Raw genomic sequence first — 15,192 nt, forward strand, 5'->3', positions numbered from 1 at the left:
TTTGTATTTGTAAGGGGAAAAGAGTCTTTGCCAGTTTATTAAGACACATGAATTTTCTCTTTTAGCATCCTCAATACTATCCATCAAACTGAAGTGTTAGCCTTCCACTTCTATTGCGAACTTGTACTGAATGATAATTATTAGTGAGTCATCAAAGCCTAAGCAAGGACTGAGGCAGAGCACTACTGTTTAGATATGGATGAAAACTTTTATGAAAGCTTTGCTACTTACGGGAAATAGGTTATGAGCCAGAGGTGAAGACATTTTTAGTCCATTTGTTTCTACAACAGTTTCAAAGATTTCATACCACATGATTGACAATACAAGACAAGAAAAGCAAAGTAATTAATTATACTATTGTTTTTTACTACAGAATACGGTTTTGTTTTGGTTAAGTTAACACAAACATAGTTGAGATCCCTTGATACGGATCTTGATTACAAAGGTTAAGAGGAAAGAAAAGTACGTCTGGGGTTAACTTTGCTATCTAATCTAAAGCAAATGTTATGATCCTAAGCTTTGACTTTACCAGAGAATAGACCTTTCATCCATATGAGGACTGTGCACTAGTAGTAGTTTTTTGTTTACCACCACTAGATAGTGCACAAATAAGAATGTATCAAGATGCATCAGATTTTAGCTGTGGGGGACATATCTTCTCATAGACCATTAGATTATAAAAGTCCTAAGTTGACTCAAATTTGGATGAAGTGAACAGAATCCCAACCTGGGGAAGCAGATCATACCAGTGCTGTTGAGGCAGTAAAACTTGGACCTCTCCAGTGACAGATACAACTATACTTTGATCTGTCATTTTTCTTTCACATACTAACAGTTCTCTACTGTTATTCATATTGAATGAATGTTACTCATATTCGTTATGACGTATTTAAGCATATTGGAACTGACCATGTTTAACAGAATGAAAAAAATTAGATAGACATTACATATTTATGACATGCCGATCTCAACTGTAAAAGAATATCATGTACGATTGAGATACTCAGTCTCAACCGAGCCGATGGTTGTACCCGGCACAAAAGATCGTGAGTCTGAATGCATTACCAAAGTGAATCTAATCATGCAGAAAGTACTGAGCCTTGACAATGAGTAAGTTTGTCACAACAGGAGTTTGGAGGGCGTATGCGCAAAGCTGAAAGCTGGTGGTCTACTGTAGTTAACGAAACAAAACAAAACAGTTTGAGATCCCTGTAATGATAACTAGAGTGTCATTACGAGAGGCCTCTTATTATTAAATACTATAGTAACAGTTTATTTTGTAAATATAATGAGGATGCTCCCAGGCAGTGTTATAGATACACATCTATCTTTTAAAAAGAAAACATATTGAGATGGATAGTTGTAATGGATGTAACAAACATAATTTGAAAGTCCCAAGAGCTCAAAATAAATCCAAATTTTTTAGTTGCCCATTAAAGTTTAATAGTAGGTATCCTAGATAGGTGAGCCATGGTTATGGTATGTTTATTTAGAACAAAAAGTTGACCTCATTGCACTTGGTCCTAAAAGGACCTTTGTGCTACTTCAGCAGTGACAAATATTCAGGATGGGTAAGTTTGGGGTAAGGGCTGAAGGGTTGTCCCCTATAAAGGTCTCGTAAGGAGGGATAACATGCACTATCTTGGTCATGTGACATTGGAAGAAGGGGAGGTTTTATATATTATACAGGGTGATTCATGAAGTTCTCCCCCCACTTCTACAGCACATTGTACTAGTAAAAATAATGAAAAAATGTTATATAAACATGGGTCCGAAAACGCTTCGTTAGCGAGTTACAGCTAGCGAAAGATTTCGCCTGAATTCCTGGGTAAAGAGTAAAATAAAGCCATACTGAACTTTTGGAAAGGTTAAATAAGTAAGAAATATCGTAGATTCTTATGTATGTTTACCTGATAAAGCTTATAAAATAGGTTTCAGAACTGTACCTGTAGTAGTTTTTGAGGGATTCAGGGTTAAATGCAAAAAATGGGGGCACGAAACAATGTTTTTTAAGTTTGATGTACAATAACTTTGTTAAATTGGTAATAAATACATAAAATCAACAAACATTATTTGTAGAGAATTTATATTTGAGAAAATTGATATAATCAAAGTCTAAAATAAAACATAAATAAGTACCAAAAAATCGATTTTATTCAGTATAATACATTACTAGTTTTAAGCAAAATTAATCAGGTTGGGCCAACCGTACGCACCTTTTTATAATAGATGTTCGAAAATGAGGCCATCATTATTAATACATTTTGCAGCACTGTTTGTGTATTGCTTTTGTTGCGTTTCTTAATTTTTCAGGACTTCCCTGTATCTGCACAGCCGAATCCATAATACGGGCAATTAATTCATCACGAGAATTCACTTTTGTCTTGTATACAATGTCTTTCATCCATCCCCAGATGCAATAATCCAATGGAGATAGATCTGGTGATCTTGGTGGCCAAGGCCCTCCACGACCAATCCAGTGTCAAGGAAATTGATGATTTAAGTAAGCAGAAACGGCACGTGAAAAGTGGGGAGGTGTTCCGTCGTGCTGGAAGTACAAATTTTGTCTGAGATGTAAAGGAACATTCTCTAACAGCTGCGGCAACTCTTCTTGAAGTAAATGCAAATAGAACTCAGCATTTAGGCGTCCAGATAATATGAAAGGTCCAATCAGCTGATTTTGCAAAAGGCTACACCAGACATTGACGCTAAATCGGTGTTGAAAGTTCTGTTCCACTACCTCATGTGGATTTTCTTCTGCCCATGAGTGTTCATTGTGCAAGTTATTGACACCATCCCGAGTGAATTGTGCCTCATCCGTAAACAAAATACGCTTGTAGAGTTGATTATTAATATTCAAAAAGTTGCAAAACTCCAAGCGAAGCGGACCATCCCCTAGCTGTAGATGTTGAACCTTTTGTTTATGAAACGGATAAAATTTGTTTCGATTAAGTGACCTCCACACCGTTGACTGCGAAACTCCTATCAGCCTAGAAATACGTCGTGTACTTACACCTGGACTGCGATGAACAGCATTAATAACAATATCATCATCAAGTTGGACAGCTCGTTCATAATTGGTTCTAGTACTTGGTAGTGATCCTGTTTCCCGAAGAGTACGAAAAGTTCCTGAAATTGTTTTGGTATCTGGAATCCTCCTATTAGGGTAACGTAGTTCATATTCTTCTACAGCAGCTCTAGCATTACCATTACAGTAACCCAAAATAAAAACCATATCAGCGTATTCCTCTGATGTAAATAAGTAAGGCATTTTTTCGCTGAATAAACAATCGAATTATAACTCACAGAAAAATTGCATTTAATAACACGATTCACAGAACCCGATCTCGTGCTGTAGCTTGCAAAACACCACTAATACGCAGTTCTAACGTAACAGTACAGAATACCATTGTTGATAAGCTGTTATTCGTGCGTTACCAACTTAGAAATTAATAAAACAAAAAACTGCATTTCGATGATTAGTAAACAATAATTGGAAAATGTTTGCTTCATTTATTTTCGAACATTAGATGTACATTTTTATAAAAAAAATACAACGTAATAAAACATGATATTTTTATTTACAAACAAATTTATTTAACAGTTAATCTTGTTTTCTCAATTTATCTCATCATTAAGGAACAAACATTTAGTTTTTGTTTTATTTTAACTAAATACCGTACGGTATTTCTTTACAGCTAGTAATGTATTATACTGAATAAAATAGATTTTTTGGTACTTATTTCTGTTTTATTTTAGACTTTGATTATATCAATTTTATCACAATTACATTCTCTACAATTAATGTTTGTTTATTTTATGTATTTATTACCAATTTAACAAAGTTATTGTACATCAAACTTAAAAAAACATTGTTTCGTGCCCCAATTTTTTGCATTTAACCCTGAATCCCTCAAAAACTACTACAGGTACAGTTCTGAAACCTATTTTATTAGCTTTATCGGGTAAAAATACATAAGAATCCATGATATTTCTTACATAATTAACCTTTCCAAAAGTTCAGTATGGCTTTATTTTACTCTTTACCCAGGAATTCAGGCGAAATCTTTTGCTAGCTGTAACTCGCTAACGAAGCGTTTTCGGACCTATGTTTATATAACATTTTTTCATTATTTTTACTAGTACAATGTGCTGTAGAAGTGGGGGGAGAACTTCATGAATCACCCTGTATATATACCGGGTGAGTTTTTTAAAGTGATCCAATAGCTAATTTTTAATTACACAACTTAGCACCATACTTTAAATTTCGAACTTGCTCAATTTTAAGTTTCACTCAGGAATACACTTTCAAATTTTTTGAAGAAGGCCGCCATTTTCCAATATGGCGGCCAACTTTAAAATCTTTTATGCAACACCCTGTATTTTATGTTGTTTTTAGATTCTACTCTACTAAATAAGACATTTTTGCTTTTGAGAGTTTTTCAATATCTCTAATGGTTCAGGAGCTAGGTGGACTGGAAGTTTTCGGATTTTTTCAAACTGATGATGAGTTCCAAATTTAAAGTGTGGTGCTAAGTCGTGTAATTAAAAAGTTAGCTATTGGATCACTTTAAAAAACTCACCTGGTATATATATAGTTTTTCTTGGTAAATATTTTCAGCAACATAGTTTTTTCGTGCCATATCTACATGTCCTATGAACGATTTACTATTTTTTGATTTTTCAATGCGAGAGCACACACACGCTGTGAGCTAATTGCAACAATACCTTTCAAGGGATCTTGAATATTGAACACGTAATAAATTTACTTTTTATTTACTACAACAGAAAGTGTATAGTAAAATATACATTATATAAGTGCATTTTGGTATACGTATAAATACAAAAATTAAATCAAAATTGAGTTCTAAATCGGCTAACGTAACCTTTAAATTGAAATGGTGATTTGGTATAAATAACTAGGGTCCCCTCTACCTATGTAAGTGGTGCATAAATAGAAGCTTGTTAGTATACCTGTGGAGGACTTGATGAGAGATTTAGAGTACGATCAGCTTGTGTTTAGAGGAATGAAATTCACCAATGTCCATTCCATTTAGTTCGTCGTTATATATCCTCAATGTTTTTGAGGACAGGAACCTATTCTTTTCTTTAGGCATACAAAGGCTTAATACCTAAATTAAGAAAACATAAATGAATATTTGGTAATGAACTTGCCAAAGTCAAGAAAATTAACAACTCAAAAAGTTGAAGCGAATACCTGAGCTGCTTGGAGAATTGCAAACCGTAGATTGCACAACACAGACACATTATGTATAACATGCTACTTGAATCTCGTAATATGAGAGTTTGATGATGTTAATGAGAAATATTTCTGAACAATCTGTATTGGCTTTCTAAATCAAAGTTGATAGTAATTACTACGTAGTGTCTATTTTGTGACTTCATATTTTGAAGGTCTTGTTGAACTGAGAGAAAATTCATAAGTAGGGATCAAATTGTGATTATCGAAGATTTTTATTCTTACTCTTGTGATATTGATCACGAAAAAAAAACTACAAAAAGTCAGGTCACATGATGTAGACCTTTAAGGCATATCACTGAAAAACACATTATTTTATGACATACTTTTGAAATTAGAGTACTCTGTTTAATACAATACATAATAGTAAAAGTGTGTTGATGTAATCATTTTAAACTGTTCAGCAAAGGGGAAAAATGTTATATTAGGGGTAGACGCAAAAGATTCCAAGAATTGGTACCTATATTCTACAAGCAGCAGTTTGCTATAGGGAAAATTTGTTTCCTGCAACGCTGCTAGTATAAATGCCAAGTATTTTGTCATTCTTCATGTATTTTTATCAAACTGTAGATATCTAACAACTTTTCAGAGTTTAAATTTAATCTTTGATTATTGTTAACAAGTTTTTGTGAGCTTTGTAAAGAAAGCGCAATGTATCACATGTCGTAATTTTAAGACATCAATCATGTCTCCAGACAAGTTAACACTTTGTTTTCTTAAAGAGATAATATGTTCAAAATATACCTATTAACTATTTTAAATCATTAAAAAGAATTTTTTTAACAATCCTAGGTTAAATCTAAAGCTTGTTATCGATTAAATCTGAGTGGCAAAAGCATTTATATTGACTATTTTTGCGCACATTTTCTCGGAAGTCAAATAACAGTTTTTAAGGGGTCGGGGACTAGAGAAGATGATGCTAGGTTTTAAATACACATTTTAAATATAATTTTGGAAAATATTCTGAAATTTTTATAGTGTTGGAGGAAAAAATAAAAAATACCTACAGTTCTAGAAGATATTCATAAATGTAATAGAAAAGTGAATTATTGTTAAGAACATTCTCATAATATATATTTCTTGAAAATAATCTCGGAAAGAAAAAAGCCAACCTGCATACAGCATTCTAAGTTAGTGATGGGAGAATCGAATACAGTGAATTCAAATTCACCCCTGTATTCGAATACTTTTGCTCAGCTGAGCGTTTCTAACAGACATGTCTCTGGACCTGTCTTATTTCTTTCCCACAATCCATTGTTCCTCGGTTATTTCACTTGTTTGTCACGAATTCACCCCTGTATTCGATTTGCTTTTTGTGCCTCGTATAAACAAGTCATACCCATGATATACGAACTTCAGAAGAAATATTTTTGTTAACCAGCTACGTCAGTTCCGTCTGAAAGACTATTTTCCGCAGCTTGTCTTGTCACTAATGACCGTAGAAATAGACTGAAGCCAGAAAACCTCAATAATATTTTGTTTTTACACAACAATATAATATAAACATTCATATTTGTCTTTATTGCTTACAACTGTAACTTTTAAATAATATGTGTTCTTTAATTTAATAATTATACATTTTTCAAGTATTAAAATTTGTAATTATTTTTTCAAATTATCAATCTCCCCTAAATTATTCTTTTCAGTCTCCATATATGTATTCATTTTAAATCTCATATGAATACGAATACAGCTCTTGAATATTTTATTTTAATACTATTTGTTAGAATAAACGAATACTCCAGGTTTGAATTCAATTCTTCGAGAGAAATTGTATTCATTTCAAAAGTATTCGAATTCATTTTGATGTATTCGAATATGTGAATACTCTGTCTGTATTCGAATACTATTCGATTCTGTATTCGAATACTATTCGATTCTGTATTCGATTCTCCCATCACTATTCTAAGTCTAATGGTGTAACCATTTCTCAAAAAATTTAAAACTTTTAAAAGAAGAGAATTAATATGGGATAAAGTGATAGATTATAGGGATTGATTATAAAAGGCTCGAAGAGGTGATACTAAAAAGGAAAGAAGTGAAGGTTATTGTACAATCCCACATAAATTGCAAAAATTACAAGTGAGCTGGCTGTTGTGAAAAAACCTTGAGTTTGACCCCATAAGAGCAGTGCTTGACCTCAAATCTCACACTCTCTTTTTCGGCTGTTTTGTCAACAGGATTGTCTCATATTAAAGTTATTAGTATACATCCAAGCATTGTTTTATTTTTTAAGTTTATACTTTTCAAAGACGGTATTTAAACAATGAAATACAAAAACCGGTATTGTTTTCCAGAATAACAGATAAAAATATTAAAATAACTATAAATGCATTTATTTCTATGCATATTAGTTATATTTTATAAGTGCTACATCTCCTGTAAATCTAGGCCTTAAAAGTGTTTGAGGTTAAACATTGTTCTTATGAGGTTAAAAACCAAAGATGGCCACCAATAAGTTTAACATAACACCTGAAAAAATAGTTCACTCGTTACTAAAAACTGCTTGGGATTTTCCACCTGCTCAGTAAATGCCAGTTAGAAATCAGAAAAATGAATTTAATATACACAGATTTAAATATGTTTAAAATTTTAGCAAAAAACAATTATTAGCAGTAATATCACACCTATTTACCCATCATACTCAATAATACAAAAACTTTTTCGCTTATAGGTTATTTTGATTTAATATTATTTGTCTTTAGACAGCCTTTGTCAATGACCAGTTTAAGCAGTTTGTGTCAATTGATTAAGAAGTTAAGACTGTTTTGTTTTTTTTTTTTTTATGAGAATAGTCTCTTCTATCAGGCATAGCTAATAGTCAAATTTTGATAAGAATCTTTTACCGATTACATGTCATTATTAAAGTAACAGGGTTTTATTCATTATGCTAAAGGGCTCCTCACTTAAAGGGTTAATTTAAGTGACCCAATTATATCAACATAGAGATACATCCTAGCCTAATTTCCAAACTTTACATTGGCTACTCACTGTATTTTATCAGTTGAAATTTTAACACACTCAATAAAACCAATGGACATTATTTTTCTTTATTCTCAAATTATGAAGCTCGTATTAAAAGAAACCTTTTTAGCCAGCCAGTTTAAGAAGAAACTTTAGATACCTCTCGTTGTATATTGCACATGTTTATCCAGATATAGTTTATTCCATCTTTAAAAATTTAAGTGGCTACAGGTGGTGACAATTTTATTAGTATCTACAAAACTTTTCAAATCTTCCTTTTACCAAAAATGCTAGATTATTTTAGGAAGAAGCAAACATTATTAATATCAATGGATGTAACATTATGCAATGTTTACAATTTTTTTTTACTTTTAAATAAAGGTTTCCTGGTAATATTTATAAATGCTAATTTTGCAACAGCATTCAACATATTAGTTTGTGCTATTTATTATAATAAGAATACTTTGGGCTACAAATAACAATATTTCAATAGAAAATTTGATCAAATTTTAGAAAATTATAGATTTTCTGGATAAATTTTTGTGTTTTCATTAATAAATAACTAGCATAAATACTAGCATGTCAAATTTGGTTAATACTTATACAGGTTGATATTTTAGCAAAACCTACTTTTTTGAGAACTCTGGAACTCAGCTGGTAACTACATATAGATTTTCTTTTGCAACACTACTCCAAGCATGTATGAGTACAAATTACATTTGTATATTTATTAATCTACAAATTACCAAGATTTTAACACATTTATTAACAGTTTAATTTACTCCAAAAATTAAGTAGATATTTCTAAAGTACATTATACAAAGTTTAGCTTTACACCTTGTGTCAAATGTAAGAAGACAAATTTATGATGGGGATTGGAGTGATAAGTCAACAATTTAAAAACTATGAAATGGAGTCAAGAGTTTGGCTTACTCATAAATATTGAAAGGGCATGGAAATCAAGACCACTATATATCTAAATATCACCAACATTTTGGTAGGTAATATATGTGTTTATGGTTATCAGATGGATAAGTTTTACAGTTGTCATGTCAACGGAGCAAGAATTAGTTATCAATGACCATGTCCATTTTGGATATATAGATGACTCAGGTGAAGTCCATGAACTGACATCTGTTATCTGAAAGTAGATAAGAATGTACTGTAGTTGCATTCAAAAATGTGATTTTAATCTATGGCAGAATGAAGGTGCTAATTTACTCCTACCTTGAAAACGTCCTTATGGTACTTTATTGAAAGCATTTGTGAATTAGGCTAATAAGGTAGAAGTTAGAACTGAAACAAATTTGTGAGTAGCAAAGTGGTTTTCTTCTAAATATGAGTCCTTCAAATTTAATCTACACACATATGGCCACTTGTTTGTAAAGCTTCAAAAGCCCTGTTGCATATTAAGCTATATTTAAAATAATAAAATACTTTACTATCTTGTATTGAGGTGCTATAATGGTTATAAATAGGATAGAAAAGTTTAATTTATATTCTTATTTTGACTAACCATAGTTTTTTTTACAGTAAGTTATTCTTCAGAAAATATTGTAATTAAGGTAAGTGTTATTTATTCATTTAATTTATTTAACACATTTTATTTTTACTAATAAGAAAAAATTTTAAGGATAATGAATGTGGATAATTACGTGTCCTATATCGGGTGTTTCATGTAAAGCAGAGTAAAATTCCCTGTCCTCCCTCCCAATCCATAACAAATTGTTGTTGTTTTTCCAGATATTAGATGATATTGGTGTCATCTACATGTTCCAGATGTCTTCTGCAGTTTTCTACAGTCATTATTATTAATGTTATGTTTCAGGATAATCTAATGAAATGCATGGAATAATATTTCTTCACCACGTAATTCCTTAGTAATTCTGTATTTCCTAACAAAATATTCCCTTTCCAGCAATGTTCCTGCAGGAGAGTGATGTGTTCATGGACGCCATGTTGGCCGCCAACACAATGAAGGAACCCCGCAAACGTAAACGTCGGGCAAGCACAAGTAAGGATTCTGGCCCTTCAGATCCAAAGAAGGAGGCAGGAGGAAACAACAGCCCCAGCCATTCCCCAAAAGCCGAAGACACTTCTCCCTCCTCCGTTAAACCAACTTTCAAGGTATTTAGCACACATCATTATATCATCAGTTCACATTTTCCTTTTTGATACTATGCTTTTTATTTAGTGTATTTATTTTCTCTGAATCTTTGTTTCACTATTTAACTGTTGTAATAACCGTTCAGTAATTGTATGAAAATTTAGTATACATAAATAAAGTATTAGGTGCAGAGAATATTTACTTTTTATTACAGAGAATTCTATATTACCTTTGTCTTGTAGTGCTGATGTCCAATAATTTAAAACAAATTAAGTGTTGAAAATGAATCCAATATATTTTTTAAATGAATCGTTAAAAATGAGGTAGTATAAGTGGACAAAATTATAATATTCTCAAAAATCTGTGTTATAGAACTTCATATTAGTGTTGTTGTTGCAGTTCTATCAGGATACTCTGGACACGTCGACAGAAGAGGATAAGGCTGACATTAAGATGGAGGACTCTGAATCTGGAGATCCTAGTGCAGATGACCTTGGTGATGATCAGAAATGTAAGTGCCTTGTGTTCGAGTTGATGGGTTATAAACTAAATTATTTGAGTTTTCAAATAAATCATCTGTGAAATTAGTAGATATTTGGTTCATCACCCAAAAATTGAAGAATATTATGTTTATTTACATGCTTGAGTACATCGAAATATTCTTTTGGAGAAAAATATTTATGTATGTAGGATCCATTACTTTTGGTAATATTATTATATTAGCTAACTTACAACTTGAAGGTGAATTAGAATATTTTAATATTTTGTAAAATAATGGCGGTTTCAGGAGCCCTTACTGTTGGCTATAATTTTTAAAATGTGTATTTTAAAACGATATTCAAATGTTAATAAATCACTATTATATTACTACAAATTTATTTATAAAAAATTATAATTAGCAGTGTCAGCTCAAATTGATTGAAGCCAAAATATTTTTTTTTTAATAGGACAAATACTAAGTACTTACTCAAAATTGTTCAGTGTTTCCATTGCTAATACATCAAATACTATTTTCAATTAATCCTTTTATGTTAAGTGATTACCAGGAAAACAATCAATTGTGTCACCTGCTAAAGAAACTGTAACGCCTTCAATTTTAATCATTGTTACTGTTAGATAAGTGTTAACCTTTTTTTTCCATTGCAGCAATGTCTTCAGAGGATGACAAGGCATCAATCAAAACAGAAGGTGGAAATGGTCCTGTGAAGGGAGTGCTGGTGCATCTTAAGTCTAGGCGGCAGAAAAAATCAGTTTCTTGGAAGGAAGACGCACTGGAGTGCATAAAATACTTTGAACTGGATGAGACTGAAAGAGGTTAGCTATTTTCTATAGTTTAACATTTAGTTACATGTATTTTCTCTGGAGTTATTTAACATTTTTATTTCTCTTTTGTTATGTTTTACTTGCTCTCAAATGAATATATTTTTGCTACTTATGAGATAACAATTCTGAATTCAATGTTACATGTCCATGAACAATATTCATGGTTTTTAGTTTAAACAATCAATAATTTGCTTATCAATAATTCTGTTTTCAGTGAACGTTACAAAGAATTTTGCTGACATGAAAAATATGGAAAGGGAGCACGAAAGAGAAAATCTTCAAATTGCAAGAAAACTAGGTAAGAATTTTGTTTTATGCAATATGATTTCAGTTATGGTGGATATACTTTAAATCCGTTGTCAAAAATAATATCAGAACAAGTTAATTAAATGCAACTTATTTTAAATTTACATTGGTTTGTAATAAGTTTTTTCCTTTGATTTTGCATCTGTAGAAAAACAATGGTATAATCAAGTTCTGGTTTTGAATCGTACTTATTGCAAATATGACCGTGTCTATTGTTCACAGCTGTGGACGACATCATGGAGGAGCGGACACGGTGGAAGGCCCTAATACCTATCGACATCGCCGCACCAGTTGTCGCACCTGGCAAGAATAGTCAGGAGAAGGACATCCAGTACGCAAGGGAAAAGACAGTACCTGCAGCAATATACTTCAATAAAAGGACGTAAGTAGAGTTATTGGTTATAAGTTCTAAGACATGAATTTATTTTTTTAACAGGAATATCTGTCTATGAAAAAATAATTAGTGCAAGATGAATTTTACTCTTGAGATAATATAGTAGATAATGAGGAAGAAAAAGAAAAAGATACACAGATATGTTTTATTATTGGTTCAGCTGTATGTTTTTGAAAAATAACAACTAATCACAACTCGATTTATTGAATTTTGGTTGTATAATCTGATTTTTCTTGCAGCATTCCAGACTCAGCAGCTGAACCGGACTTGGAGATCCATGCCACAACTGACCCTGCCATAATTCCACTGGATGACATCACAGGCACCACTGATTCCATCAACGATTTCACCAGCACGCCATGGCCAGAGCCAAAGGGTCAACCCCCCACCCCAACCCCTCCACCTCCCCCCGTACAGGCTCAGGCTCCTCCAGCCTTCCCTACCGGGCCAGCTCCTGGTCCTCCTGGTCCTGGACCAGCACCCTTCCCCCCAGGTCCCTTCCCACCCATGGGTCCCTTCATGCCAGGCCCTGCACCACCAGGCATGCCTATGGCTGCAGCTGGAGATTGTTGGAGGGTATGTCTATTCACTTTATTTTACATGTCATATTAACAATGGACAACCATTAAATATATGAAGGATGTTTTGAGCATGTACCATTTTAAGTGTAACCATAAATAACTGAAACGCTAAAGTTTGAGTATTGTTTTTTGCTTTCTTCTTCTGGTAAAAAATCTAAACGTAAGGTTTAACATGCAAAACATTTATAAAATCAAGAAACGTTGTGCTAAATACACTAACTACTGCTCCAGTAAGAGCTGTATATAGTACCAGTACCAGGGACTTAAAACATGGTATTTCAGTTCTATTTACAGTACAAAAGTGATGATTGGTCTTAACACTTGTACCTCATTTAATCATTTATTGATCTATTTTCATAATACATAACTTATTGTTGGTATTACATGAGTTAATGAGAACAAAATTATGTATATTTGCATTTTGTATGTATTGTTGTTTTCTTTTAAATCCTAACTAAATTTATATTTTCAGGGTGCAGATGGAAAGGTGGTACCGATGCCTCCAGAAATGTTCCCCCCACAAGGCATGATGCCGCCACCTGGTATGCAGCCAATGGGGCCAGGACCCATGATGCTCCCACCAGGGGTCACACCAGATATGCCCTTCCCCATGGGCATGCCAGGACCTAATCCTTCTCCGGAGGAAATGGCTCACTTTGGAGGAGGAGGCTTTCCACCAATGGGACCATCGCCACCCCATCAGATGTTCAACCCTCCACCTCCTCCCCCTATACCCCAAGGTCCTCAGGGTGGCAACTTCCAGGGCTCAGGTGGCAACTGGCAAAACTCTGCAGGTGGCAGCTGGTACGATAACGAGCAACTTCCTCACAACCCGGGTTCTGGCCGGTACCAGGGCAACAACAACAGTTGGCGCGGAGGTCGTAACAACCGGAATCGTAAGTACTGTAAGTTACACACAGCTTTTTTTCCTTCTGGTGACAGTAGATTTGATGACGGTGGTGGGCTGCAAGGCATCAGCATGGTAAGCTTAGGTTCAAGAGGTGTGCGAGAAATACTGTTAACCCAAATGTCAATGCTAGGAAATCAAACCAGTCCCAATACCCATACAACTAGTGAGCAAGGGACAAAATAATACAGTGTAGTTGCAACAAACATTTTCCTGTCAAATTTAATTCTGAGGAATGGTGAAGAAATGCAATGTTCCCAATGTAGTTTTATTTGTCGTTTTGAAGAAATCTACATTTGTACACTATTAATTCAAGCGACTTTGTGGCATAAATGTATTGTAGATGTTTATCAATTAGAATGTATCTATGTCCTTCTTATAAACGGCTTTACATTAATTTTGTCAAAATATTATATAGGCAACTTTTGATTCATTCATTTATTCCTCATGACAGCTATAGGTGATACTAATTCATTTTAAAATTGATGTTTATGTGCCTTGCTGATCAATTTAAACTGTTAAATAATATTTAAATATTCTTTTAAGCATTGACTCCGACAGTCATGTTAATGTGTCATGGTCATAATCACTAAATAGAGCAGCAGAAAAGTGTGAACTATATATATATATATATACTTACACGGTTAGAATACAGTAGTTTTACATGTTTTCAGTAACAAAGGCATTAGAGTTGCAGTGAGGTGTTAATATATCATTTAACACTTAAAATTTAAAATCATAATCACAGGACTCTAGTCAAACTAAAATCAAAGTTTTGATAAAATTAACAAAAAACTAAAATTAACTAAAATTGATAAATTTAGTTTCTTTTATTGTGAAAACAATAAAAATGATCTTTAATTTCAGAGACAGAGTTAGGATTGATGAGTCCTCTCTACCACTCAACCTCAAAACAACACCAACAGTTACAAGAAACATAAATCAATTTAACAAATTCCTACAACACAAATTAAAAACTGAAATTGGTACTGAAAAAAAAACTTACGATATAATCTCAGGAATATTAGAATATTGAGATTACCAAAGTAAATCTGGTTAATAAATATCTTAATTTTGATTGTTAATTAGTTGAATAATATACTTTTAACTTTCATATACTAGGGTTGACTTGAAAATTAACACTCGCACATGTCTACTATGCATGATTTTTTCTCTGTATTTGAATCATATTGTGTAATGACATTGACAGTTAGTTATCATTAACGCTAACATAATATAGTTGATATAGTAAAAGAGGAATTTTTATTTCAAATTCACTAATCATTCTTTCAATTATTTAAAATAGAAATCACTTTGAAATTGTATTTTTTTTAAATTGTTAATATAATT

At 32.7% G+C, this 15,192-nt stretch overlaps 1 protein-coding gene across 3 annotated transcripts in view; it reads left to right on the forward strand.

Moving 5' to 3' along the window:
* LOC124364509 (serine/threonine-protein phosphatase 1 regulatory subunit 10-like) overlaps nucleotides 1–15,192 on the forward strand; it is a 70,024-nt gene that overhangs the window by 53,990 nt on the left and 842 nt on the right. For 2 of the 3 annotated variants that reach the window (XM_046820050.1, XM_046820051.1), the window contains exons 6-12: nucleotides 10,143–10,351; nucleotides 10,731–10,842; nucleotides 11,478–11,645; nucleotides 11,869–11,952; nucleotides 12,183–12,342; nucleotides 12,594–12,930; nucleotides 13,408–13,840. In XM_046820050.1, coding sequence (XP_046676006.1) covers nucleotides 10,143–10,351; nucleotides 10,731–10,842; nucleotides 11,478–11,645; nucleotides 11,869–11,952; nucleotides 12,183–12,342; nucleotides 12,594–12,930; nucleotides 13,408–13,840 — 1,503 coding nt within the window. The remainder of the gene's footprint in view (nucleotides 1–10,142; nucleotides 10,352–10,730; nucleotides 10,843–11,477; nucleotides 11,646–11,868; nucleotides 11,953–12,182; nucleotides 12,343–12,593; nucleotides 12,931–13,407; nucleotides 13,841–15,192) is intronic. The other variant, XM_046820052.1, reaches the window with a different exon arrangement.

The sequence above is a fragment of the Homalodisca vitripennis genome, chromosome 6, assembly GCF_021130785.1.
Source record: "Homalodisca vitripennis isolate AUS2020 chromosome 6, UT_GWSS_2.1, whole genome shotgun sequence".
NCBI classification, from domain to species: Eukaryota; Metazoa; Arthropoda; class Insecta; order Hemiptera; family Cicadellidae; genus Homalodisca; species Homalodisca vitripennis.